Raw genomic sequence first — 27,847 nt, 5'->3', positions numbered from 1 at the left:
AGAGACAAAGGGGGCAGAGATAATGGTGTAGGGCAGAGAATCTCTAAACAGGTTCCAAAAGCTGAAGTTCCTAGAGATGCAGGTAATGGAGCAAGAAGAAGCCATCTCACAGCCAGTGACAGGGGTTTCTATACTGACCCAAGATGTTTAAACAGGAACTGCCAAAAAGCACATCTGATGGCCCAGGGCAGATGATAGTTACAGAAGTATCCAGCAGCAAATCTAATGGTGCAGGGCATAGCGAACTTAGGCCTCTACCAAATGACATAGGTATCTGCTCATTAGCAAAGGACACAGAAACCATAATTGATCAGAATGGTGCCAGAGGCTTTTCCAAAGGGACACCCAATGGCTCTGCCCAGAGAATCCTCAGAGAGGCTGGTACACCTAATGGTGCAGCCCAGAGACTTGTCAGAGAGACAGTTATATATAATGGGGCAACCCAGAGAATCCTCAGAGAGATGGGTCCTTCTAATGGCCTGGTCCAGGGACTTATCAGAGAAAAGGGCACAACCAATGGCACAGTCCAAGAAGTCCTGAGCGATAAGGGCACATATAAAGTACCAGCTCATGTACTTATTGGTAATACACCTGAGAACCTAGTAAATGGCCCATCCAGAGTTCGGCCTCACAATTCCAGCCATAGAGCCACTCCCAGAAGACTTGGAATCAACCATCAAGTTTCTCTGGCCAACAGAACAAACCTTGGATACTGGGCACTAGTTCTGCCCGCTGTCCTGGCCACCCTTTGTTTCTCGAGGTCAGTTTTGGGAGAATTTGTCCATGACGACGTTTGGGCGATTCTCAACAATCCGGATAGCCTTGGGGAGACACCGCTGAATACCATCTTCAGGAATGACTTTTGGGGCAAAGCCATGAACGACAACACAAGCCACAAGTCCTACCGTCCCCTGTGTGTGCTCAGCTTCAGGTATTTGGCATGACTTTGGGGTATTTGTGGGGGTTAAAATATTTACCTGCAGTAATTCATATAATTAAAGGGATATTTTGAATTTAAGCAATGTCAGTTGCATATAGGGTAGGGGCTTGTTACAGCAGACGGGTTTCTCTTATCTGTATTCTCCTGCCATAGACTCCTGTAGGTCTAATTCTGACTTATGGGGTCAGTCAGCTTTAAGGCCTTAGGGTGTGATGTGAATGCTGACCTGAGTGATAGCGGTAGTCTTTGCAGCAATGCTGTTTTCCAAGGACTTCAGCTGAAAGTTTGTTTTTACCGCATACTCCAGCTAGTGGCAGAAACACTAGTGTTCATATCAAAGGTGCGAATAGTTTCTTTAAAGGGATACTGTCATGGGAAAAAATGTTTTTTTCCAAAACGCATCAGTTATTAGTGCTGCTCCATCAGAATTCTGCACTGAAATCCATTTCCCAAAAGAGCAAACAGATTATTTTATAATTAATTTTGAAATCTGACATGGGGGCTAGACGTATTGTCAGTTTCCCATCTGCCCCTGGTCATGTGACTTGTGCTCTGATAAACATTTTTACTGCTGTACTGCAAGTTGAAGTGATATCACCCCCCCTCCGTTTCCCCCTCGGCAACCTAACAACAGAACAATGGGAAGGTAACCAGATAACAGCTCCCCAACACAATATAACAGCTGCCTGGTAGATATAAGAACAGCACTCAATAATAAAATCCAGGTCCCACTGAGACACATTCAGTTACATTGAGTAGGAGAAACAACAGCCTGCCAGAAAGCAGTTCCATCCTAAAGTGCTGGCTCGGTCTGAAAGCACATGACCAGGCAAAATGACCTGAGATGCACCGACACACCAATATTACAACTAAAAAAATACACTTCTTGGATTATGAATGACATTTTATATGATAGAGTAAATTATTTGCAGTGTAGACAGTGTCATTTAGAAATAAAAAAACATCATAAAAATCATGACAGAATGCCTTTAAAATTAGATTCTGATATGGAATGTCCATATGGTGGAGCGTTGCCTGTTGACTTAAAGTGACAGCACCTCTCGAGCAGCTGCAGGGATTATGGATATTGGTTTGTGGGTTCTTGTTTATGTGGTCTGTGCAAGAGCTATTTGCGCTGCTGGTGGGGGGGACCCAACTTTTAATGGCAGACAGAGTATTTTTTTGTATTTGTTTGTTTGTGCATTTATCCAGTGACCTGTTTATTAACCACATATTGCAGAACTACAACTCCCAGCATGCCTGGACCCTATGTTGAAGGATTATGAGAGTAGAGGTTGTGCAGAATCTGGGGACCCTCCGTTTAGAATCAATGATCTAATCATTTTTGTGTTGTTTCTCCTCTCCAGAATCAACGCCTTTTTCGGAGGCCTGGACGCATTTTACTTTCACGCCGTCAATATCGTCTTACACGCTGCTGTCAGCTCGCTGCTCATGTACACCTGCAGCACAGCTGTGTTTGAAGATAAAAGACTGGCGTTGGCCGCCTCGTTGCTCTTCTCGGCTCATCCCGTCCACACGGAAGCTGTAAGGATCACCATATGTTCTATTTGCATGTTGCACTTAGGAAAAAATACCGGCCTTCCTATATATTTATCTTTTTTCCCTATTAATAACATTGGGATCAACCATCATTTTTACCGGCCAGGCCGCTAAAATACCGGCTAGGTGGCAACCCTAGTTGCACTACATATCCCAGCATGCTCTCTGCTAGTTGGCATTTTAGGTGGAACCAGCTGGCACATTGGAGTGTGTACCATTATCGTTACTTAGAGCATAATCTTTATAGAAACAATAGATAAGCTGTAAATATTCCAAGGACAGTAAGTAGACCTGAATTGTGGGCTATGAGACTGCAACTCCCTGAACCCTCTGGTAGGATGTTGTAGCTTCGAAATTACTTTAGTGCGGCATTCGCTTTGCTGAAAAATTCGGCGAAATGGTGAAAAATTCACGAAACGCACTGATGTCAATGGGCGTCAATGTTATATGCGCGACTATTTTGTTCAAATGCATTAAAGTCAATGGGCATCTGAATAATTTTGACGCACAACAATTTTTTTCCGACGCACTGAATTTTTTGCCTGTGAATTTTCCGCACAGTTTCATGAAAACATTCCCCAGCTGCGAAACCTGGAATTTCGCCACTAATCCATACCTGGCAAATTTATTCGCCCATCACTAGTCCAAGGCACAGAGCAGATATCAGCTCCAGGCAGGAATCTGTAGTCTTCACTATCATACGCCGCATGGGAGAAATTGGGGGAATATTCACGTGCCTCATGCAGTTGCCTAGCAACCAGAATCCCTGTATAGTGCATAATGAGCTGTAGCCTCCTAACATATCAATATATATATATATATATATATATATTTTCCTCCCCCTCTAGGTAGCTGGGATTGTGGGCAGAGCTGATGTTCTCTCCTGTTTGCTCTTCCTTTTAACTTTCCTCTCCTACATTAGGTAAGTGACCTCATCCCAAGGCAAAAAAATCTTCTCTTTGTGTTGGGCAACCCTCTGTTTGTTTTTATTATTTATTTGTAATTGCTATAGAACAGTATCTGTTTTGCTGTTTCGTGGCACTGCTGGTTCTCACTCTTCAAACAATGTAGCAGAATCCAGGCTGCTGTCAGAAAGAGCGGTTTAAAACAGTCTGCTTGTCTTTGGAACTGTTCAAGTGAGTTAAGCTGTTGCTTGGGGGGCAGCTCACCATTGTGGGAAGCACTGGACAAAGGTATTAGTTTTGTATTGATCTATAAGCTACAGCCACAGCCATGCCATAAAATAAGTGCAGTGCAGCTTTCTAGAAGCAGCAGTGTATGTTACCATGGGCAGCAGAGCATTGTGGGAAGGAATATATTAGAATCCTGCAGCGTGTGTGTCTCTTGCAGGAGTGTGGATGTTGGGCCGTCTCTCCACCGATTTCCCCCAACGTCGTCTCCTCTGTTCTTGCTGCTGAGCCTGATTCTCGGCACCTGTGCTGTTTTGGTGAAAGAGACGGGGACCACGGTTTTTGGGGTGTGTCTGGCCTACGACTTCCTGTATCTGTGCCCAACCAGATGCAAAAGGTTTGTCTATCTATACACATGGGTAGGAGTTGCCACACTGCTGGACTTTTTCAACTACAGCCCCCATTGGAATGCCAGTCTTTGCTGCCACAAATCTCGGAGAACTAAAGCTGAACTAAAGAAGTAGCTGAAATGTTTTACATTATGGTTTGGGCTTCTGTACCAGCCCAAGGCAACCACAGCCATTTAGCAGTAGAGATCTGTGTCTCCAAAGATGCCCCAGTAGCTCCCCATCTTCTTTTCTGCTGATTCACTGCACATGCTCTGTGCTGCTATCACTTACTGAGCTTAGGGACCCACTCACAATATACAGTACACATAGAATAGAAATGTCACAATATAAGGCTGATTAGTAATTAATACACATAATTACTACATGGCAGCACAGAAACCAGTGCAATTAGCATCAGAATTGAATAATCAGCAAACCTGTAGCATCAGCTTATATTACAGCCAGGGAATCTCATTTTCTGCTGGATAATTAGTGACGATCCCTAAGCTTAGCTTCTCAACAGCCAATCAGAGCCCACTGAGCATGTGAGTGTCACAGACACTTTCCAAGATGGTGACCCCCTGTGACAAGTTTGAAGTCCTGGATCATTGCTGCTATTGACAAGCTGAAACTTTAGCCTCGTGCAATAAGTTCAGTATATAAAATATGGCATTTTTAGCCACATTCCTTTAAGTGACCTTCAGACTAGAATTTTAGGTGTATGCTGGGCAGCAGGCACTAACACCCAAGTATTAAACTAGCTGAGACCCCTTCCAGCTGTGGGAGCTGCCATACTTCATTGCAGTTTGAAACCCATAAAAACTATTGATGTAAGGCATTCCTGCTTTTTAAGAAGATCTAGTCCATTGCTAAACCATACTATGTAGGCACCCTTCTATTGTACAGAGATGTGGCATAATTATGTTGGTGGTAAGTTATCCCAAGTTCTGTTCTATGTCTGGACTCACAACAAACTCTCCCTTTCTTTGACACTCAGATGCCCTTCACCAGACCACCCCGCAAGCCTCTGGTATGTGGCCGGTCCCTTCCTGAAGAGAGCAGCTCTGGTTTCCTTCTATGTAAGTGGAATGCAGAATATGGCTGTCAGTTCAGAGCCCAGTTCAGTGCAGTCTCTAATCTATGTACTGCCTGGCCTCTGTCTGTCTCATTACAGTACAGCACTGGGGTTTGGAAGGTTGTTGGTACAAGACACACCCCACCAATACCCAGCACTGAGGGTAACTCATCTGGCACAATGTGTAGTACACTTACAGGCTCCTTCACCCAACAACTGTTTTTCTGACTCCTGAAAGAAAATATAATTCTAAGCAAGTTCCCAAGATACGTTCATTCCTCCTTCTCAATGCTTCTATAGTTATGTGGCAATGTATCTGCTGTTGAAAGCAGTGTCCCATCTGGCTGCTTATATTTTTTGCACTGCTGGCTCCGACTCCTGAAACGATATAATAAAAGCCAGCTCATTAAGAGTCCTGAAGCAGAGCTGACTCCTGCAACACTGTTTCAAGAGTCAGAACCAGAAAACAGAAAGGGATGAGCAAATACTGCTTTTAATAGAAATTCAATTTGCCAATAACTTTGAGATCCCGGCTGAATATTATCTTTTCTATAGAAAGATGGTGGACAGAAAAACAAACAGATACATATAGAGGAGAGAGCAAGCTTGAGATAAAAATGATAGTGATAGATAGATAGATAGATAGATAGATAGATAGATAGATAGATAGATGATAGATAGATAGATAGATAGATAGATAGATAGATACAGTAGATATATAGATAGATAGACAGACAGACAGACACAGACAGATAGACAAATAGATAGATATATAGATAGATAGATGATAGACAGACAGACAGACAGACAAACAGACAGACAGACAGACAGACAGACAGACAGACAGACAGACAGACAGACAGACAGACAGACAGACAGATAGATAGATAGATAGATAGATAGATAGATAGATAGATAGATAGATACAGTAGATATATAGATAGACAGACAGACAGACAGACAGACAGACAGACAGACAGACAGACAGATAGATAGATAGATAGATAGATACAGTAGATATACTGTATAGATAGATAGATAGATAGACAGACAGACAGACAGACAGACAGACAGATAGATAGATAGATACAGTAAATAGATAGATAGATAGATAGATAGATAGATAAATAGATAGATAGATAGATAGATAGATAGATAGATAGATAGATAGATAGATAGATAGACAGACAGACAGACAGACAGACAGACAGACAGACAGATAGATAGATAGATAGATAGACAGACAGATACAGTAGATACAGTAGATATATAGATAGATAAATAGACAGACAGACAGACAGACAGACAGACAGACAGACAGATAGATAGATAGATAGATAGATAGATAGATAGATAGACTCACTGGGCTATAGCGATCCCTCTTCTCCATACACTGAACAACCAATCAGATTATTATTGGCTGGATGCACCTTATTTATTCTCCTTATAGGAAATAAAAGTAAGTAACAATGTACCAGGGGTCACTCACTCATATCTATAGGGAACAATAATAATGGAACCTGATAGCCTCTCACACTGCCCTGGGAAGGGAAACTGAATAAATAAACATTTGTCTCCCCGGCAGGTCGCCCTGGTTTTATATTTCCGCCTGCGAATCATGGGAGGCTCCATGCCATTGTTCTCGGAACAAGACAATCCGGCTTCCTTCTCACCTTACCCCCTCACCAGGTACAGAGTGGAAAAGTCCCTGGCCAGGTGCCAGTTTGTTTCTTATTAGCAATAGGGTTACACAGCGATAGAGAGATGTCAGGCTTCTTCCACAGCCCTGCTAGTGATGGAGGCAAATGAATATGCAGTAGGGGGGCTGCCAATTTAGCCCCACACAGGTTAATAATATTTACTTGCTGTGGGTTACTGCAGTTGGGCAAATTTGCATATCTGTTTGTAAGCTCATAGCATATTCAGCATATGCAGAGACTGACTAGTCTATACTCCTGGGCAGAGACTGGTTAGTCTATTCTCTTGGGCAGAGACTGGTTGGTCTATACTCCTGGGCAGAGACTGACCGATATATATTCCTGGGTGGACATAGAAGGAGGAGGGTTAACATTGCTATATACAAATCAAATAATTTCAGTTTTTCACTTGTTTCCAATATGTATTTTTAAGTCAGGCTCTATAGAAACCTGTGTTAATAAACCTGTTATAGCTGATGGCAGTGAGCACCCATTGGAAACAGAGCAAGATGAAATGGTTAAATCTGTATCTGGACCTGTAGGGGAAACAGTCATAGTCGTTTGCCATTTTTATACTGCCGCCTGGTGACAAAACATGCACAGAAAACCAGGGCCAGGTTTATATCAAGGGTAATTACTAGGGAAATCCATAGTGACATGGGGGGTATGTAGCATGAATATCCAGAACCATGCTATCATTTTATATATTTACACATAACATAACTGTAAAATAAAGACTCAAGAAAAAAACACAGTATATGATGCAGTGTTTATTAATAGAAAATGCTCAAAAATTCCCAGAAATTAATATTACCTTAATTTCACCTAGCCAGCCTTGCACATGAAACAAACATAGGCTGCCAAAAATTATACGCTGGCTCTGCCATATATACTGGCCAAGAGTCCCAATAAAACAATTCTCCATATTCCTCCGCTGGGACAGTAATTTTTTCTTTTTAGATTTATATAGTATATTTCTCAATCTGAAATAAACAGGGTGGGTGGTATAAACAGGGAGGGTGGGTGGTATAAACAGGGTGGGTGGGTGGTATAAACAGGTTGGGTGGGTGGCAACGAATCCTCTGCCCAGCTTGCACCCGCCTGAGCTAACTCCAGACCCGCGCCTCTATTTATAACTTCCTAGTTTTCGCACCTTAACCTCTACAGGTAAGCTTTGGCCAATCAGCAGGCACTAATGCATACCTATGAGGACAGACCTTGCTTTACTCTATAAGAAACCAAAATCTCCCCCCATGAAGTCAAATGATTTAAATACATTTGACTGACATTTAACAAAACCTGTGCATCTGGCATTATATGGGTATAATACTATGGATTTTTCAGTAGAAAATACAGATCCGATGAATCTTTCCATCTCAGCAGTCTTTCTAAATACAATAAGTAGCAGGGAGTGGTTACTGTGTGTGCATTTTAGGAAAACATTTTAAAAATCACATCACATGGAAGCACAATTTACTGTTTTGTTTTTTCTGGCACAAAAACAACAAAACAACTGATTCCAGAGGTGGGACAGGATTGCAAGTAGGTGAGGCAAGAGATACTAGAAGACATGATGTTAGGTAGGAGACCCTACAAGGTGGAAAAGGTGGCAGTAAGGAGAAGACAGAATGTGAGATGGAGGAGTAGGTAAGAGACATAGAAGAGGATAGAGATGGGAGAGGATGGCAGGTAAGTGAGGCAGAAGAGGCTAGAATAGATGACAGAAGGTAGGATACTATCTAAGATGGGACAGGTGGCAAGAAGAAGACAGAGCGTGAGACAGAGAAACATCTAGAAGACATAGGAGAGGATAGAAGGTGGGACAGGATAGCATGTAAGTGAGGCAGGAGAGGCAAGATGACATGATGGAAGGTAGGAGGCCCTAGAAGGTGGGACAGGTGGAAGGAAGGAGAAGACAGAGCATGAGATGTAAGAGTAGGTAAGAGACATAGGAGAGGATAGAGATGGGAGAGGATGGCAGGTAAGTGAGGCAGGAGAGGCTAGACTACATGACAGAAGGTAGGATATTATCTAAGGTGGAGCAGGTGGCAAGAAGAAGACAGAGCCTGAGATGGAGGAGCAGGTAGGAGACATAGGAGAGGATAGAAGGTGGGACAGGTTGGCAGGTAGCAGGGTGCAGAGACTGGGTTAAGACAGGGCGGTTGGAGAGCTAAGTGGGGACAGAAAGATAACAACTGCTGATTCCAGTCATTCACCTCGGGGCTTGTTCTTGAGAAATGTTTACAAGGAAGGAAACAATTAATTCTACAAATGGAAAAGTTAATGAGCCAACCTTGAGTTTCCCAGCAACAAAGCTATTCCCCCAACTTGTTTGTCATGCCTAGTGAGATATGGATAGAAACAGGCATTATAGAAACAGGCATTATAATATTTTAATGGAAAATGTTCCATTTGTTAAAAAATGCTGCGTGACTTTTCATGCAATTCAAGGAAAAGGAACCGAAGACAAATTTGCATTGATTGTTTATTATTAGAAGGTTAAAGGAAATTATATCTGAGCTGTTGTTCCGCTTCATTGTTCCTCAGGTGTATGTGTATATATATATATATATATATATATATATATATATATACACACATATATATTCAGTATATATATATATATATATATATATATATATATACACACACAGTGTGTTTGTATATTTGTATTTATTCATATGAATTGGAGCTGCCATATTGCTTAGAGGTGTCACTAAAGAACAGTGATTGATTGTCTCACTAACACAAGAGCTGAAGTCAGGGCTCTCTCTGCTGAATTACACATGTACTGTACATGTAACATTCACCTGCCAATCACTTGTATCACCCATGGAACCCAATGTGTTTATGTATTACTTTTTTAGGTTCCTGACCTACTCGTACCTCTTGGCTTTCAACTCTTGGCTTCTCCTGGCCCCCATCACCCTGTGCTATGATTGGCAGGTCGGAAGTATCCCACTAATTCACTCTATATGGGATGTAAGAAACGTATTGACTTTGCTCTTGGTGGTCATCCTAGGGTCGCTGGCCTTACACTGCTTGGCATCTTTGAAGGTATAAATCTCCTACCTTCCTCTTCTGTTTGTTGTCCAGTCCTTCTACTTCTCCTCTCTACCCTCTGTTCCTTCCTCTCTCCTTTAATCAACCCTTTTCACCATTTCTCTTTTCTTCTTGCCTTCATTCTCTTACTCCTGCTTTTCTTTCTTATCCACTAGCCTACATCTTCTTTTTTTTACTCTTCTTACTTCCAGTACCCTACCCCTTCCCTTTCCCTCTTTCCTCTCTTCTACTATACCCAATCTATTCTCTTACTCTTCTCTTACTTATTCTCCAATACTCAAACTTCTCTCTCCCCTTCCTTCTTTCATTCATTTTCTTACTACTGGTTTTTTACCTATTTCCACTACCCAACATCTTCTCTCCTCACTTTCAAAATGTTCTTCTTCTCTCTTCTCCTGTGCACTACACTAACTACTCTCGCTTACAGCTACCTATTCTCTCTCTTCTCACCCCAACTACCCTGCCCCTTCTCATCTACTCACTTACCACTATCCTACCTCTTCCTCTCCTCCTCTCACCAACCTACCTCTTCTCTCTCATTGCTTCTCTCTCTTCTTTCCCTACCATACCTTTCTGTTCTCTCGTCTCTTTCCACTACCTCTTCTCTTATCATCTTCTCTTACTTCCACTGCCCCATTCCACCTTTCCCCTCCCCCTCTTTTTTCCTTTACACTCCACTCTGCTCCACTATCCTACCTCTTGTCTTCTGTCTTTTCTTACCACTATCCTTTTCACCCATCTTCCTTTACTGAACTTGTTTGCTCTCTCCCATTCTTTCCTTCCCTTCATCTCATTCTTTACCGTTTACTTCTTTCTCCCTACCTTAACTCCTCTCCACTCTTCCTCACTATGTTTTCTCTAAATGGCACAGATTGTACTAGAACTAGTGAACCGTTGATTTCTGGTTGTCACTTCTGTGGCTCCTCGGAGATAACCCGACTCTCTATTATAATTTTCCTAAAGTATTGCACAGTTACAGTTTGTGTTGGACAGAGTTGCTTACAAAATAGAAATGAAGTGATTTGACCACAAGGTCCACTTTCTGTTCTTATTCCCTTTCACCCGGGACAGAGTAAGAAAGAGTGACACCCAAGCCCCAAACAGCCAAAGCTTTTCTCACACCAGGAACAAATACAAAGAGTGTGTTTTGAAGAAATTGCCCCATTAAGCTCATATTGCTGCTGTACACAAGGGGTGATACTGCAGCCCTATTAATAGAAACAATATGTTGTTTTTGCCCTTTGCAGAAAATGCCACTTTTGAGACTGTGCAGTAACCTGACAGACTGGGGAGTGCTTGGGGCTGAATTCCCTTTCTCTAGTTTTAAGTTAATAATAAAAGAATTCCTGGCAGCTGTTTCATTACTGCTTGCTCATGGCTTCTGACATTTTAATAACAGAGTTATATACTTAGGGGCATTGTTTATAGTGAAATAATAAACGCTGGGAACTGAATTCAAGAGCCTATGTTCTCTCTGGGGCCGAGGGGCCCTTTCAATGTAGTTGTAGATCATTAGATTATATTCAACTCTGCGTCGTTTGCTTGGCTGCCCCAGAAACACATTCCCAAGTAGAAAAGGGTTGTGACTGCAAGAGAAATGGGAGTATCTGTACAGCATGTGTAATTCAGTTGCAGACAAGAACCCCTGGCCATCCCTATATATTAATATAGACCTATTCTTTATATGTAAGATCCTCTCTGAGCTGATTCTTATGAAAAGGTCCCACCCATCCTCTCCCGCTCTCTCTCTCTCTATATATAAATCTGATATTAATAGTGGGTACAGGAAGGTGGATTTATATACATGGAAACCCAGCACTTTTATATTTAGTATTGTTTAAATGGCATGCCTGAGATAAGAATCAGGTCAGTTTGGTTAGCAAAACCCTTCCTATCCTGCCAGTAAAGGGAATGTCACTCTAAAGGCAGCGCAATGTTTCTTTGGATTTGTGAAAGCTCAGCTATTAGTATGCTATAGAACAGCCTATTCTTAAGACCAATAACACTTTGATTGGTCTTTCACTTCCCCTTTTGCCTCTTTCCAGCTTTTAAATGGGGGTCACTGACCCCAGCAGCCAAATACTATTGCTCCATGAGGCTCAATTTTATTGTTAATCAGGGCCGGATTTAAAGTTGCTACCCCCCACTCGTACCTGAGGCGACCCCCCCTGCTTGCACCTGACCCAATCCGGCCCTCCCAATGTTTGCTGCCTTAGGCCCAGGCCTTTGTGGCCTGCCAAAAGATCTGGACCTGTTGTTAATAATTATCAAATTAAAACCTGAAATAACTAGAAATCTGGGATAACTTGAACGGGAGTTACTTAGAGATCCATCGGGAGACAACACCATAGCTGTGAGTTGTGGGTGCTATAGCCCTTAGTAAATGAGTTATATGTTAGGTGCTCCTATAATATTAAAAGTCTCCAGGATTATTTTCCATGATGTTGACGTCTCAACATTAATAAGAGCTCATCTTATCAGCTAATGTGATGCTCATTGGTTAGTTCCATGTAAAGCCCCTGTACCAACACCTTAACTTGAATATTGAAACCCCAGTTCACTCACCAGTAAGATGCAGTCTTTTCCTGCAGAGGGCGCCACGCAGAGAGGTCCTGGTGGGACTGCTGTTCCTGATCTTCCCATTCATACCTGCTTCTAACCTGTTCTTCAGGGTGGGCTTTGTGGTTGCTGAAAGAGTTCTCTACATGCCCAGGTAAGTATCCCCTACCCGGGTACTGAGCTTCTGCCTCACTGTATCCAGTTTTATTATAGCACTGATTGTCCAAATACATGGGAAGTATTAGAATATTGGGGATGGGTGTTGCCCAGGCTTAAAGGAGAACTAAAGCTTAACTAAAGAAGTAGCCTAGAAATGTTGTACATTAAGTTTTGTGCTTCTGTACCAGCCCAAGGCAACCACAGCCCTTTAGCAGTAAAGATCTGTGTCTCCAAAGATGCCCCAGTAGCTCCCCATCTTCTTTTCTGCTGATTCACTGCACATGCTCTGTGCTGCTGTCACTTACTGAGCTTAGGGACCCACTCGCAATATACAGTACACATAGAATAGAAATGTCACAATAAAAGGCTGATTAGTAATTAATACAGATAATTACTACATGGCAGCACAGAAACCAGTGCAATTAGCATCAGAATTTAATAATCAGCAAACCTGTAGCCAGTGGCGTAACTAGACCCTTTAGGGCCCTGGTACAGAAATTTACAACTGGGCCCATCTGACATTTAAAGGAGAACTAAACCCTAAAAATGGATATGGCTAAAACTGCCATGTTTTACATAGAGAAATTATTGCACCAGCCTAAAGTTTCAGCTTGTCAATAGCAGCAATGATCCAGGACTTCAAACTTGTCACAGGGGGTCACCATCTTGGAAAGTGTCTGTGACACTCACATGCTCAGTGGGTTCTGAGCAGCTGTTGAGAAGCTAAGCTTAGGGCTCGTCACTAATTATCCAGCAGAAAATGAGCTTCCCCTGTAATATAAGCTGATGCTACAGGTTTGCTGATTATTAAATTCTGATGCTAATTGCACTGGTTTCTGTGCTGCCATGTAGTAATTATCTGTATTAATTACTAATCAGCCTTATATTGTGACATTTCTATTCTATGTGTACTGTATATTGTGAGTGGGTCCCTAAGCTCAGTAAGTGACAGCAGCACAGAGCATGTGCAGTGAATCAGCAGAAAAGAAGATGGGGAGCTACAGGGGCATCTTTGGAGACACAGATCTTTACTGCTAAAGGGCTGTGGTTGCCTTGGGCTGGTACAGAAGCCCAAAACCTCATGTACAACATTTCTAGCTACTACTTTAGTTTAACATTTCTTGTCCTTTAATACAATGATGCAGAAACTGATGTTAATGTGTTAGGAATCTTAGATAGGGGTAGGGACTGATGGGTATGTGATAGGGCCCTTGAGTGTAAGCTAAATACGCAGGGATTGATGTGGATGTGAATGTGATAGGGACCTTAGCTTGTAGATTGTTGGAGAGAGAGAAATTTATTTGCACACATTTTATACACACACTGTTACTTAATCAGCTTTAAGAATTGCATTCCATTTAATCAACTTGTAATACATTAATAGGTTAAAAATTCATGTTACACTTCATTAAAAATAAAAAACATAAATAAAAAAACAATTCAGCGAGCATTTAATTTTTTTAATCAATTTTTAATTCATTCATTGTAAGCACTCCACCACCCCCATCACAGTAAAATAATTCATAGCTTAACTAGGGGTAGAGAGATAGAGATGGGCATTAAGATTTAAAAAAAAGTAGGGCAGCAAACTTAGTGGGGAAGTTAAGAGACCATAGGGGTTAAATGTAAAATGAAATGAAAGAAGTTGTTGGAGGACACCCAGGGTTACACAATACATGTGGGTTATGCGGGGGTCGTTCACCTTTAAATTAAAGTATGATTTAGAGAGGGATATTCTGAGACAATTTGCAGTTGGTTTAAATTTTTTAATATTTGTGATTTTTGACTTTAGCTTTTTATTCAGCAGCTCTGCAATTTGTAATGTCAGAAGTCTGGTTGCTAAGGTCCAAATTACCCTAGCAACCATGCTACCATTGATTTGAATAAGAGACTGGACTATGAATAGGAGAGGCCTGAATAGAAAGAAGAGTAATAAAAAGTAGCAATAACAATACATTTGTAGCCTTACAGAGCATTTGTTTTTTAGATGGGGTCAGTGACCCCCATTTGAAAGGTGGAAACAGTCAGAAGAAGGCAAATAATTCAAAGTCTATATAAAAAATAAATAATGAAGGCCAATTGAAAAGTTGGTATGAATTAGCCATGCTATAATATACTAAATGTTAACCACCGCTTTAAGGCCCACATATTCCATGAACCCCCCCCCCCAAATGTTTGCTCACCAGCACTGTTGTAGGAGTCAGGCAGATCAAATCTTCCATGGAGAGAACTGTCAGAGGAGAAAATAAGAAGGCAGCAATATCAGGCCCAGTGGCCAAACTTGACCAGCGGATCGGATTTATAACAGGCAGCCACAGCCCCGATTCACCCACCGCACCAGTAATCCACAGCATTCTTCCTCCATGACGCTGATCTCTGATTCCCCCACGTGAAGGAGTCGGACGCCGGCCAGTCATTGACATCAGGTGGAGTAGTGTAGCAGCAGCGCAGCAGCATGGGGCCCACTAAGTACAGCGGGGGCCCATAACTGTGGGAGCGGACAATGCGCGCAAAAACCAGACAGCAGCTCAAAAAGTGCTGACAGTATCTGGTCATGGGGGGCGGGGCCCAATCGGGCATGCAGCAGGGCTCGGCGGGGCCCTATCGGGAATGCAGCAGGGCTCAGCGGGGCCCCATTGGGGGTGCAGGGGCTCGGCGGGCCCTGGCGCCGTTGCACCCTTCGCACCCCTGGTAGTTCCGCCACTGCCTGTAGCATCAGCTTATATTACAGGGGAAGCTCATTTTCTGCTGGATAATTAGTGACGAGCCCTAAGCTTAGCTTCTCAACAGCCAATCAGAGCCCACTGAGCATGTGAGTGTCACAGACACTTTCCAAGATGGTGACCCCCTGTGACAAGTTTGAAGTCCTGGATCATTGCTGCTATTGAAAAGCTGAAACTTTAGCCTCGTGCAATAATTATATATGGCATTCTTAGCCACATAAATTTTTAGGGTTTAGTTCTCCGTTATGTGAGATGGGGTCTGTTTTTTTGCAGTGTAACTTTATTGCATTTCACCAACAGTGTTCAAAATATCAGCAGTTTTTACACAAACAAAATAATGCATTTGAAACACCGGTGCCACCTGCTGTTCATTTCGACTGACAGGACTAAAAAATGAAGTTCACGAGAAAAGCAAAGTCTTGTGGTGACCTTCTGTTCAGAAAATAAAGTTATCGAGCAGAGAAACATTATCGAAGGTTTCTTTGGTCAGTTCTAAGCGGAGCAACATCATAAGACGTTCCTTTTCCCACTAACAACATTTTCTAATAAATATGTCCTACTGGGCGATGTAAACAGCAGGTGGCGCTGTTTTGAATTCATTATTAGCAGTGTAAAAACTAAGGGGGGGAGGGAATGTTGCAAAAATGCCCAGAAGTGCAAAGTTTTAAGCGCTGTCCATGGCCAGCGCCACATCAAACCCATTATAAATTCCACACTCACATGTTATGATTATATTAGACATTCTAGAGAAGCAGAGGAAGTTCAGTCGGGTTAAAGTGGACCTGTCACCCAGACATAAAAAGCTGTATAATAAATGTCCTTTTCAAATTAAACATGAAACCCAAATTATTTTTTTATTAAAGTATTCATAGCTGTTGTAAAATCATTTAAACATTTCAGCTGTCAATCAAATATTGCCTGCCCCTCCTCTATGCCTTGGGCAATTACTTTCACTTTCCATTCAGCACTTACTAGGTGCAATTGCACTCCCCACATTCCACCTGTTCTCTTAACCATTTAATTGTGCAATTCTGGTGCACAAACAAAATTCTGAGATGATGGAGGGCTTGCAAAATGAATCAGTTAATAGGGCTACTCCAGCAGAATTCTGCACTGAAATCCATTTCTCAAAAGAGCAAACAGATTTTTTTATATTCAATTTTGAAATCTGACATGGGGCTAGACATATTGTCAATTTCCCAGCTGCCCCAAGTCATGTGACTTGTGCTCTGATAAACTTAAATCACTCTTTACTGCTGTACTGCAAGTTGGAGTGATATCACCCCCCCCCTTTTCTCCCCCAGCAGCCAAACAAAAGAACAATTGGAAGGTAACCAGATAGCAGCTCCCTAACACAAGATAACAGCTGCCTGGTAGATCTAAGAACAACACTCAATAGTAAAAACCCATGTCCCACTGAGACACATTCAGTTACATTGAGAAGGAAAAACAGCAGCCTGCCAGAAAGCATTTCTCTCCTAAAGTGCAGGCACAAGTCACATGACCACGGGCAGCTGGGAAATTGACAATATGTCTTGCCCCATGTCAAATTTCAAAATTGAATATAAAAAAATCTGTTTGCTCTTTTGAGAAATGGATTTCAGTGCAGAATTCTGCTGGAGTAGCACTATTAACTGATGCTTTGAAAATAAACTTGTTTTCCGATGACAGGATCCCTTTAATAACAGTGTCCACAAAATGGCTCCTGCCTGCTTGCTATAATTATGAATTCCTAGACTGAAAGAAACAAGATTCAGATCATTTTTACAGTGTAATTAAAGTTCATTTTGCTCGACTAACATGATAAAACAGGATTTGGAATTATTTTTTACGAAAGATATCTACGAAAGATACTAGGTTTCGTAGTTCAACATGTGCCTTGTATACTGCCCTGCATTGAATTGCTGATATCTTATCCTTGGGGGGGGGAGTGTCTCTGCATGCTGAGAGTCAGAGACCCCCACATTCTTGATCAGCCCCCCCCCCCCGCCCGCCCCGCCCCCCAGTTGAGTCTCTGGGTGGAGAAGCAGAAAATTTCAAGCCCACGGAACTAAAGACATTAGTGGAGGAACCATCATGTTATTTTTAGCTAATTAAGCCAAAATCATGCCTTTTCATTGATTATTTAAATCTTTTAATCTCTGTGCGGGGTGACAGGCTAATTTGTCCCGGCTCACCGTTATAAAGGGAAATTTGGTTTGTGAGTGCAGCCAAGCTCAACTTCCTTTAAAAAGATGATGAATGAGCGTGTTTTGGATATAAATCAGCAAGGGATTTGTTTCCTTTAGTTGCAGGGGCGGTGGCCATGTTTCTGCTGCCAGATCTCAGGAATGTTCAGCAGGATAATCAGAGAGTAAAAAGTGATGATCAGCCATTGCCCTGAGCCCCTCACTCTCATGTTTAATGTGCCGGTCTGTGGCCCTAAAACTCCCTTCAACCTTCTGGTACTGGGGCCAAAGGTTAAACAGTCATAATATATAAATAACTGGGCCTGTTCACAAATTACATTGAGATATTGATTTCCCATAGCTTCTGTTTGATTCCCAACTCTGCTTATAACTTCTGTGTTTCTTCTTTTCATCTCCAGATACCTTGCCCCAACATTTCTTATTACCCCCCCCACAGTGTTCCTGTGGTCCATATCAGGGTCAGACTGGGCTAGCGGGACACCGGAAAAAACCCGGTGGGCCTCACCAGCCCAGACCCGCTACACAGAGTCAGTGCTCCTGACCTTCCCTCCCCCCCCAATCACATAAAGAAGAAAGGGTTGGGAGAATGAAAGAGGGGGCCCTGATGTGGAAGCCCCGGTGGGTCCTGACCTCCCCCCAGTTCGACCCTCGTACTTATGCAAGAATTCATAGGGCCTAGCAAACAATGGAGCATGTAATTGTGGGGGTGAGAAGCAATGGAATACTCATCCCATTAGTAGGACTTACAGCTAACGGTTGTGGTATAACCTGTATAGAGAGATACCCAACAACTAAGCCATCATAGCCATTCCCCTATCTCAAGCGCATCCATATACTAAATGCCTGGTATAGTATCAGTGGGCTGTTGGGAAGTGGTTGGAATTCCAATATTAAGAAAGGGGACACAGTCTTAGAAATGCTTTTGCATTGTGACCTATGGAGTAAAGCAATATTGTAGTACCTTCAAATCATTTGAGTTCAGTGGTATTAATGACCCCCGAACACATAACTGGTCAGTCACCTCTAGCAGAATGAGGCACAGGAGCCCCTACCCTCCCCTCAATATTCATACAAAATATACAAAGATATGTTTATATCTTCCTAAGCTTTGCGGCAAAGGGAGATCTGAAGACCCTTGCTCATCCGGGCCTTTTGGCTGGGGGGTCAGGGATGCAGACTCTTTGTTTTTTAAGGAGGGCTGTTTTTGGGCACCTTATGCACTTTTTTCATATTTTTCACTTTGTGCGTTGGGTGTTTTGAATTTATAGCATGGCTTGAGCTTCAATAAAATAGTGGGTCTGTGACGCCAAAACAAAAAACTTGGTGGACTCAATCGTACAACAGAGATCAGGTAATGTCCATGAGAAACCAACCATCTCCCTTGCCAATGTGTCCACCCTAGGGATGTGATGGTGCCTCTGCACGCAGCCAAAGTGATTGAGATATATATATATATATAGATATATATATATATATATATATATATATATATATATATATATATATATATATATATATATATATATATATATATATATATATATATATACAATACGAGCATTATTAATAGATAAATAATAGAATACAATTTTTTGCATTAATTCTCCTTATTCCAAATGCAATGGTTTGGAATGCTTTTCCGGCCAAATGCACAGACGGTTTTATAAGCCAGATGCTGCACATGGAATGGCTGCTAATAAAATGATCTCCTGAAAAACACGAGGTGGAGACAGCACGAGATTGATGATCCAGGGCGGCAGGAATCTTTGGTTGGGGAGCTCATGGCTTCCAGCTATGGAAATGAATTGAGAGAAGATGTGGTTACTCTTCCAGAAGACTCATCATAGGAAATGGAACAGTCTATTTCAGGCAGGGAGGGAAGCTCTCTCCAATAGAATCTGGCATGCTCTTTAATACATAACATCACACGTTTTGGAAACAGTAACTGGGGATGCTTCTTTTATTTTCTTAATTCCGTGTTGACATTAGGCAAATAAATTCTGTCCACATGTGGTCCTAAAACAGTTGGCTTTCAGAAGATCTCCAAGCAATTGCAAAGAGTGATGTAAATAAGGTTTCCATGGAAAGATGACAACTTTAGAGAAAGTGGCCCTGGACTGAACCAGTCTGCAAAGCTATCTTCTCACTGTATCTATCATTTCACTGTATTTATGTTGTTTATAGTTTTGCTGCCTTGCTTTTTTTAGCATGGGATTCTGCATCTTGTGTGTACATGGCCTGAAGGTTCTACAGTCTCATGTGGGTCAACGCCGGTCTCTTACACTGACACTCTGCTTCTTGGTTCTTCTTCTCCTCTTCTCCTGTAAATCTGTATCCCAAAGTGAATGCTGGAGATCACGAGAAGCCCTCTTCAGGTAGGCACGCAAAGCTCACCTATCCAATGTAGCTTCTCCTCTTTCTTCTTGTCCTGTAACATTTTATCCATAACAGATCTGGTGTCCAGACCCTGCCACACAATGCCAAAGTGCATTATAACTATGCCAACTTCTTAAAGGACCAAAGCCGCAAAGATGAAGCCATTACACACTACAAGACTGTACTGAGGTATGGACAACCCTAGTTGAGATGTTTCTTCAAATACTATGGGTTAGGTTTACTACATGTGTAAGTGAACAGTAGGATAAGTCAGATCTAGTGCTACACATTGCCTAGTGTTGAGGTTGGGAGGTTCATTATTTTTAAGGCTGTCCTTTCTGTTATACCCTCTCACCCATGTCCTTTCAACACTTTGCTTGATATATGCTCTTTTAGTGTATATTCTCCCTTCCTTTTCAAGCTACCTTTCTGTTTTGTTACTAATAGACTGTACCCAAAACACCCCAGTGCTCTCAACAACCTCGGCACCTTGACTGCTAATATGACTGAGGCTGAGGAATGCTACCGTAAGGCCCTAATGATCAGCCCACAGCACAGCAGGGCCCTCTTCAACTTGGGCAACCTTCTGAGGTGGGTTTGGAATGCACACATGGATACTCTTTTGTCACAGTCTACACTACTTATTTTCACTGTCATTCCTCTAATATTGCTCTTTTGTATAAATGACCCCTAAAATGATGTACTCACCTAAGCCAGATGTGTCATTCACCAGTGAGCCATTGCACTGTTTCTGCAAAGGGTCCTATGCTGACTGTGTCAACCCCTGACCTATAAATGAGCAAAAATGACTCTACACCCTGGAGATGGATCTGATTACAGCAGATATAAATGACCCAGTTTTATAGGAATAAAGTCTGTAGATTACGTACTGTATATTAGCTAATTTTAAGGAAAAATACGCAAGCACTTTCCCATATCATTGTGTCTCATTCTGATCTGCATATCAGAGATTCCAGTACTCCTAATTTTCGATAGAAAATACATTGCTCCCAAGCCTTACTACAACCATAAAAATCCTTCCACAGAGAAGCCAACTTCTCCTACACTCCTGTCTCATTGTAGGACTCAAGGTCAGAATGATGAAGCGGAACTGCTACTTAGGGAGTCCTTGCTTTATGGCCCACACTTTGGAGATGCTTATTCCAGCCTTGGGTCTCTGCTGGCTGATCAGGTAAGTAACGATGCAACGTAACTCAAGAATTCATGTCTCAATAACACTTTCCCAATGGATGGAATGTTCTCTATAATGCAAGATCCCCCCATACAGTATGCCTAAACAGTTGTATGTTTGAAGTAGGCTCTCCAACTCCTTATCTATCTTTACATACTGAGCATCCCATAGTAAACTGCTGAGTTGCTATAAGAAAAGGTAGAAGGACAAAGTTCCCTATTCCTTAAAGTCTTCTGCTAAGTTTCCTTGCAGCCATTTACTTAAAACTAGATTCATCATTCCGTCTTGCATTGTACTGCATTATTCTTGGTGTCAGACTGCTTAGGACTTAGTTGCACCAGAGTAGATGACATTTAGATGATTTAGATGATTTTCACAACCCTTGGATGTAGGTTGCATTGAATACCATAAGATTTATATTATCTGATGGTGGAAATAGAATTGAGCTGATGTCACAAGTCCTTGGTTGAGGACCAAATGGTCCTGAAGCTAGCAAACAGGTGATGGTACTCTTGCAGGACAGTCTGACTAGGTTCAGACAGTTTCTCAGCTTCTTTTTCTCCTTTCTACTCACTAGAAGCGGTTTGAGGAAGCTGAAGACGTGTATCAGGCTGGAATCAAAAGCTGTCCAGAGAACTCGGATTTGCAGAACAACTATGGGGTATTCTTGGTGGATACGGGTAAGTTCTGTAATATCACGCCTTCCATATGTATGGCCAATTTACAGGTGGCCAATGGTAGTGGCACCCAACAAATGCAAAAGTAATGTGAGTAACTGTGAGTAGTTCAGCCAGATGGGGTTGCAAATAGGCTCAGGTTAAAAAAGCCTTCCCCATCAGTATCTGCCAGTAATACGGTAAGGTTCTGTAGCAATAATAACACTTCTGTAGCATTTCCTCATTCCCAGAATATCCCCCGTTGCCATGTAAATGTAATTACATTTTCTACTTAAGAATTTCACTGTTCCATTTGTGGCCCAGGAGGGACTTCTATTTTTTTTTCCAGAAGGGTTGAAATGAAGTGCTAAATCTCAGTGTGTGTTGTCAATGTAACACTCTTTGTTCCTGTTAGGTCATTTTCATAACAGTAATTCAATATATCTGTGAAGCATCCACCCAGCTTCTTTGAACTTCAGTATGACTGCAAACCTTCAACCTTTTTTGTCCTAGTGAAATCTACCAAACCTCTGGTTGATCCAGAGGAAGGCAAAGAAGCTTCTGATATAGTGCAGGTGGCCATCTATTCTGGTAGCTGTCAAAGTTTTTGAGTTCAAGCTCCTTAAAGGTCCAGCCTAGGTCAGGGTCTCCTTAGCTCATGACATGGTATAGGTATAGGAAAACATTTGTGTATTGGTCATTCAGCCATAGTTCCAAGAATATATAGAGCAGCAAAAACATATTCACCCCAAATCTCGCCCAAATGGCCAATCTCCCAATTCTCACCCTAACGTACCTTTCTCTTGAGCCCCTCTCTCATTGATGATATAAGCTTTCATTAAACCATTATTGACCATATCACTTGCAATGTTATGTTTCTTGTAGAAAAGCCACAGAAAGCTGTGTCTCATTACTTCCACGCCCTGCAGCTTCGTCCTGACCACCATGTGGCCATGCTTAACTTAGGACGTCTCTACCGTTCACTTGGAGAGAACAAGGAGGCTGAGATGTGGTACAGAAAGTAAGAGAACATTGGGGTTGGGGGTGTTCCTCCAGAAGGCAGGTAAACTTACCCCTGATAATACATGATTGAAGCTCAGAGTTCCCTGTATAACTCAGCCTGCAGCCTTGTGCCTTTATATGGTCACAGAACCCCTGGGTGACTTCTAATATCCTTATCATTTACAGTAGGGGATACATTATCCCTTATAATACATGAGTGATACTCAGAGTTCCCTGTATAACTCAGCCTGCAGCCTTGTGCCTTTATATGGTCACAGAACCCCTCAGTGACTTCTAATATCCTTATCATTTACAGTAGGGGGTACATTATCCCTTATAATACATGAGTGATACTCAGAGTTCCCTGTATAACTCATCCTGCAGCCTTGTGCCTTTATATGGTCACAGAACAACCCCTCAGTGACTTCTGATATTCTTTTCATTTACAGTAGGGGGTACATTATCCCTTATAATACATGAGTGATACTCAGAGTTCCCTGTATAACTCAGCCTGCAGCCTTGTGCCTTTATATGGTCACCGAACAACCTCTCAGTGACTTCTAATATCCTTATCATTTACAGTAGGGGGTACATTATCTCTTAAATACATGAGTGATACTCAGAATTCCCTGTATAATTCAGTCTGCAGCCTTTATATGGTTAGAGATCCCCTCAGTGGCTTATGTTTACAGTAGGGGGTACATTATCCCTTTTAATAATCTTTTATCCCTGTTGAATTTTTATATTCTTATTATTTTCAGGGCTCTTCAGATCTCTTGTGAGGCTGATGTTATCTCACCCCTTGGAGCTCTACTTTATAACACAGGGCAGTACAAGGAGGCTAGTCGCCTCTATCAGGAGGCTGCGAGTCTTCACCCTAGGAATATGCAGATACGGCTATCACTGGTGAGCATACAGCATGCCTATAGGTATGGTATAAGATTTAGCAGTGTGGTACTGATGTGAGACTATATAGATACTTTTATGTTACATTTCATCTATTAATAAATATGTAAAAACAACCTGATATCTAGTTCTCATCTCTGCTTGTGGGCTAAACCCCACCTATGTCTGTATGTGGCAGGATTTTGATTAATACCAGTCAAGACTGGGTATGACTGTAGGTGTTATCATACTTAAAAGCACTGTGCATGGAATATGTATGAGCCTGAGATAAATTTCCATTGTTTTTTCTAAGAATGCATTTGCCTCTTGTATTCCCCCTTTAATACAGGCTCAGGTGATGGTTGTTTTGGGTCAAAGTCATGAGGCTGAAGCTCTGGCCCAAGGGATTGCAGCTGAGGTTCCAGACTGTATTGAATGTTTCCGACTTTTGTCAGCCATTTACAGTAAGAGAGAAAACTATGTGAAGGTGGGCATCTCCTGCTCTTCTGTCAACTGCACTCTGCTTACATTCTGGTTGATCACAGTTTACCCCATGCAATGCCTACAGTTCCACCATATCATATTAAATAAAAGAAGAAATAATGCTGCCATTGCGACCCAACCCCATGTCATTGGTCTCCATCAACATACCTACTGGTTGCTATGGGTTACTTCATCTGGTGCAAATGTTGCTGCATGCCAATTTAGTTCGATTCTCACTACCTTGCACTCTATGGGCTATACTATTTTAGGACTATATGTAATCTACCACCATTCACTCTATGACCTCATGTGTGACTCCTTCTGCCTCTGGCTCAGCGACCTTTCACATAGCTTGTTTCTGTGGATCATCCTGCCCTTCACTCCATGGTCCCAACCATAACATTTTTGGATGACTCCTCTTACCTTCTACACTATGGTGCCTCTCAGACCATGTTTGTGTGACTCAGACGAGCCATACAATTACTGGATGACTCCTCCAAACTTACTTCAAAACCCCATCCTTATTGAATGTCCTATATCAATCATAATTTCTTCTCTGGTCATGTGACTCTCTTCAGCACCTTGTGACTTATTTTACGTAGTTTAACTAAGCGGTCCTTTGACTGATGACCCTCCTTGTGTTTCTCCCTTCTCTGAAAACATAGACCACCTGAATAATCCCCTTTGTTATTCCTCAGGCCCTAGAATTGATTGATGTTGCTCTGCAGATGAAATCAAACGATGCAAAACTGTTATCTGAACTACATTTTACAAGGGGCAACCAACTGAGGGAACTCGACCAACTGGAGGAAGCCTTCCAGGTACCAGGTGATATCCTGTATAACCAGTAGGTAGATAAACAGGACTTATAGTTCCATCAGTTTAACAAGAAATGTACATCTAGAAGACTTTTTAGCTATTGGTGAACCCCAGTTTCAACTGGACCATGCTTGAACTGGTCAGTACAACATGTGGACCTCAACATTTGAGAGTTGAGCACTTTGCATTATGCAGTCAAAGTAATCAAGGTGAGATCTGAAATCTCATGTATTTCTTTTCAGAGTTATAAGCAAGTGGCCGAACTAAATCCTAACCAAGGTCAGGCCTGGATGAATATGGGAGGAATCAGACACATGCAGGTAAAACAGGTTATTTGTGCCAGGATGCAAGGTGGTCAACCTCATATCAGCTTCTCTCATGTGCGGTGTGAAAGGCTTAATGTGTTGTTGGTCTTATGCCATTATGAGAAAGACCTGCACTGGCAATGAAAAAACATAGAACTAACAGGAACATCTAAGGTGTTTTCATAGCCTGGGCAGAGACAGATATCATAAAATAGATCTTTTCTGCTACTTAGAATTATCCAACCATACAATTTAGTTTAATTGCCTATTAATAGTAGGTGCTTGTAAACTGTATTTGTAGCAAAAGGTGTAACATAATAAAGGCTTCGAACAAGCAGCCTTGCAGTATTCCCTTTTAATCCTATTGTTTTTTGTAGGGTGACTACACATCTGCCCGTGCCTTTTATCAGAAGGCAGCTGTTCTGGACCCCAACAGCGAGTTACTGAAAGAAAATCTTGCCAAGCTACAGAGGATAGAAAACAGATTACAAGTAGCAAAGTCAACTGTTCACCCAAAGGATAAGCAGAAAGAGTCTCTTAAGTCAGAGAAAGAAGATGACATTGGAGCCAAGAAGACTAAAGTCAGGGCAAAAAAATCAGTTGAGAAATCACAAATGGCAGAAGGAAGATCATTTGAGAAACTGTGAAAAGCTGGGAAGCCTGGATGACATACTTCCAGTATCCAGTAATGTGCTGGAATGGCCTCATGAACATAGTGGACCTCTAAAGAAACATGACAGCAATGTGGTGTGCATCTCTAGAAAGTTTGGTGGTGCAGGAATGGCCAGTGGAAAAAATGTTGGAGGACCCTGGTGGACCTCTGCAGAAATGTGTCAGAAACTTGGTGTACAACTGGAGAATTGAGAGGGAACTTGGTGGATCTCTGTAGAACAATGGAGGAGCTGGACCGACCTTTAGAAATATGTATTTGGAGCTGGAAGGATAAACACTGACGGTTGACCAGCCTGAAAGTCTTGTTGAGTGGACTGCACCAAACAGAGACTTTAGGACTGAGGAAATGAGGGATGACCAACCTGAAAGTCTTGTTGAGTGGACTGCACCAAACAGAGACTCTAGGACTGAGGGGGTATGTATAGAAGATCACAATCCAAAAAATATAACCAAAAATGTTGATCAAACATATTTTATAGAATCAAAACTATGTTTGCTGCCTGTGCAGTGAGCTTCTTAATGTTTAGTGGTTCCCATCTCAATGTCTTGTTCCATCAAAGAACCAAGATGAAAGAACCGTGCAGCATAAATAATATTGTTCCCTTGTGATTCTAGACACATCTCATTCCTATCTGTGATAGTGTCTGAGATTGAGAACCAAAAATCTTTGCAGTCAGGTATCAAGCGCAGTTTAGTCACATGTAGGGTTTGAATGTCATCAAGGATCTGGGCATATCTTGCAACCAAAAGCCTGGATTCATTTGTTCATATCTTTTTGGGCACATATCAAACCAATGATGGGCAAAATGCACAATTTTAAAATAAATATATATTATTATATAATGATGTAAATATTGGGAGAGTTTTATAATAAAAGAAACAGGTTAAAGATATGCAGTTATTAAGGATTTATCATGGGTGTTTTTTAGGGAAGAGCTACTAGTTGGGTTATTTCAGCTCTTACGAAAAAATGTACAATTTTATAGACTGCCACATATCAGGTGGCTGGCACATTAGCTGTATGGAGTTCTCTTGAGGTTGACAGTGGTTACTTCTCCAGATGGAAAAAGATGTTGCTTCTACCTCCTTCCTCCACCCAACACCAGATCCATGTGGAGCCTATGATAAAACTTTGTCATGGGCTCCAACTGCCATTTGCCAAAAAAAGTAAGGTGGCTTCTGGTGGGTATGTTGCCCAACCATACCATTCCTAGGACCAAATGATTATGGCTGTCACAGCTAAATTGCCTTCACCTAAGAGGCCCACAAGACTTGTTTTGCTCCAGGCCTCACCACAACTAAAGAAGGTCCTGTTACCCAGAAGATCCACCTGTAAAAATGACCACCTGCATGTTTTGTGACATTTTCTTCCTATGGGTGGTCTGGAGAAGGGGGATTCCAATCTTCCTGCTCTAAGGGTTTACTCATTGTGTGGGACGATGGTCCGTCTCATTGGAAATATGCAAACAATAAGTTCCTGATTGCATAAAGGTAGGGTCCCTACACAAACACACACATGGAGTTAGCTTACAACTGAGCGTGATGGTCACTTTCCATGTCAGATGTTTGCCTGTGTTGGGTAATGTATACACAGAGACATCTGCTCTTGATAATGATGTTTAAACAGGCATGTGCAATTGGCAGCCCAGCAAAGCTTTCCCCTGTAACCCTATAGCTCAACAGCATATTGGCCTGTTTGCTTCTCATGCATAAATTCCATAGCCCTGTGATTCATTGTAGGGGAGGGAGGTGGCACTGGGAATTTGGAAATGTTTATATTTGTTCATTTATATTGGGAGAGAGATTTTGGCTGATCCCGCCTGTTACCTTCTGTCCTTTAGCAAAGCGGGTGGATAAATAGCCTGGAAGGAAAAGCGCTGGTAAAATAAACGTTTTCCCTTATGGAATGTGCATTGATAATCATTTGGTAGATGTTATTCTGTTGCAAAAATTAAAGGTAAACTATGTTTTGG

The 27,847-nt window shown here is 41.9% G+C and overlaps 1 protein-coding gene across 1 annotated transcript; it reads left to right on the top strand.

The window, feature by feature from the left end:
- Positions 1-31: 31 nt before the first annotated feature.
- Positions 32-27,847, top strand: tmtc1.S (transmembrane and tetratricopeptide repeat containing 1 S homeolog). The gene is made up of 19 exons (XM_018254880.2): positions 32-931; positions 2,308-2,485; positions 3,349-3,422; positions 3,851-4,027; positions 5,017-5,098; positions 6,680-6,783; positions 9,659-9,848; positions 12,446-12,567; positions 19,692-19,859; positions 19,936-20,049; positions 20,308-20,451; positions 20,944-21,052; positions 21,630-21,732; positions 22,594-22,729; positions 23,472-23,616; positions 23,945-24,082; positions 24,777-24,899; positions 25,140-25,217; positions 25,580-27,847. The coding sequence occupies exons 1-19, from the start codon at positions 144-146 to the stop codon at positions 25,847-25,849; spliced, it is 3,243 nt and encodes a 1,080-aa protein (XP_018110369.1). The 5' UTR covers positions 32-143; the 3' UTR covers positions 25,850-27,847.

This window comes from Xenopus laevis, chromosome 3S (genome assembly GCF_017654675.1).
Source record: "Xenopus laevis strain J_2021 chromosome 3S, Xenopus_laevis_v10.1, whole genome shotgun sequence".
NCBI lineage: Eukaryota > Metazoa > Chordata > Amphibia > Anura > Pipidae > Xenopus > Xenopus laevis.
The sequence above is the reverse complement of the archived record's forward strand: the minus strand, read 5'-3'. Positions and strand labels throughout refer to the sequence as shown.

Coding starts and splice junctions, on each gene's coding strand:
- tmtc1.S (XM_018254880.2), top strand. CDS start 144: ATGTTTAAACAGGAACTGCCAAAAAGCACATCTGATGGCCCAGGGCAG. Junction 12,568..19,691: donor AGAGTTCTCTACATGCCCAG/GTAAGTATCCCC, acceptor TGCTTTTTTTAG/CATGGGATTCTGCATCTTGT. Junction 23,617..23,944: donor TGCAGATACGGCTATCACTG/GTGAGCATACAG, acceptor CCTTTAATACAG/GCTCAGGTGATGGTTGTTTT.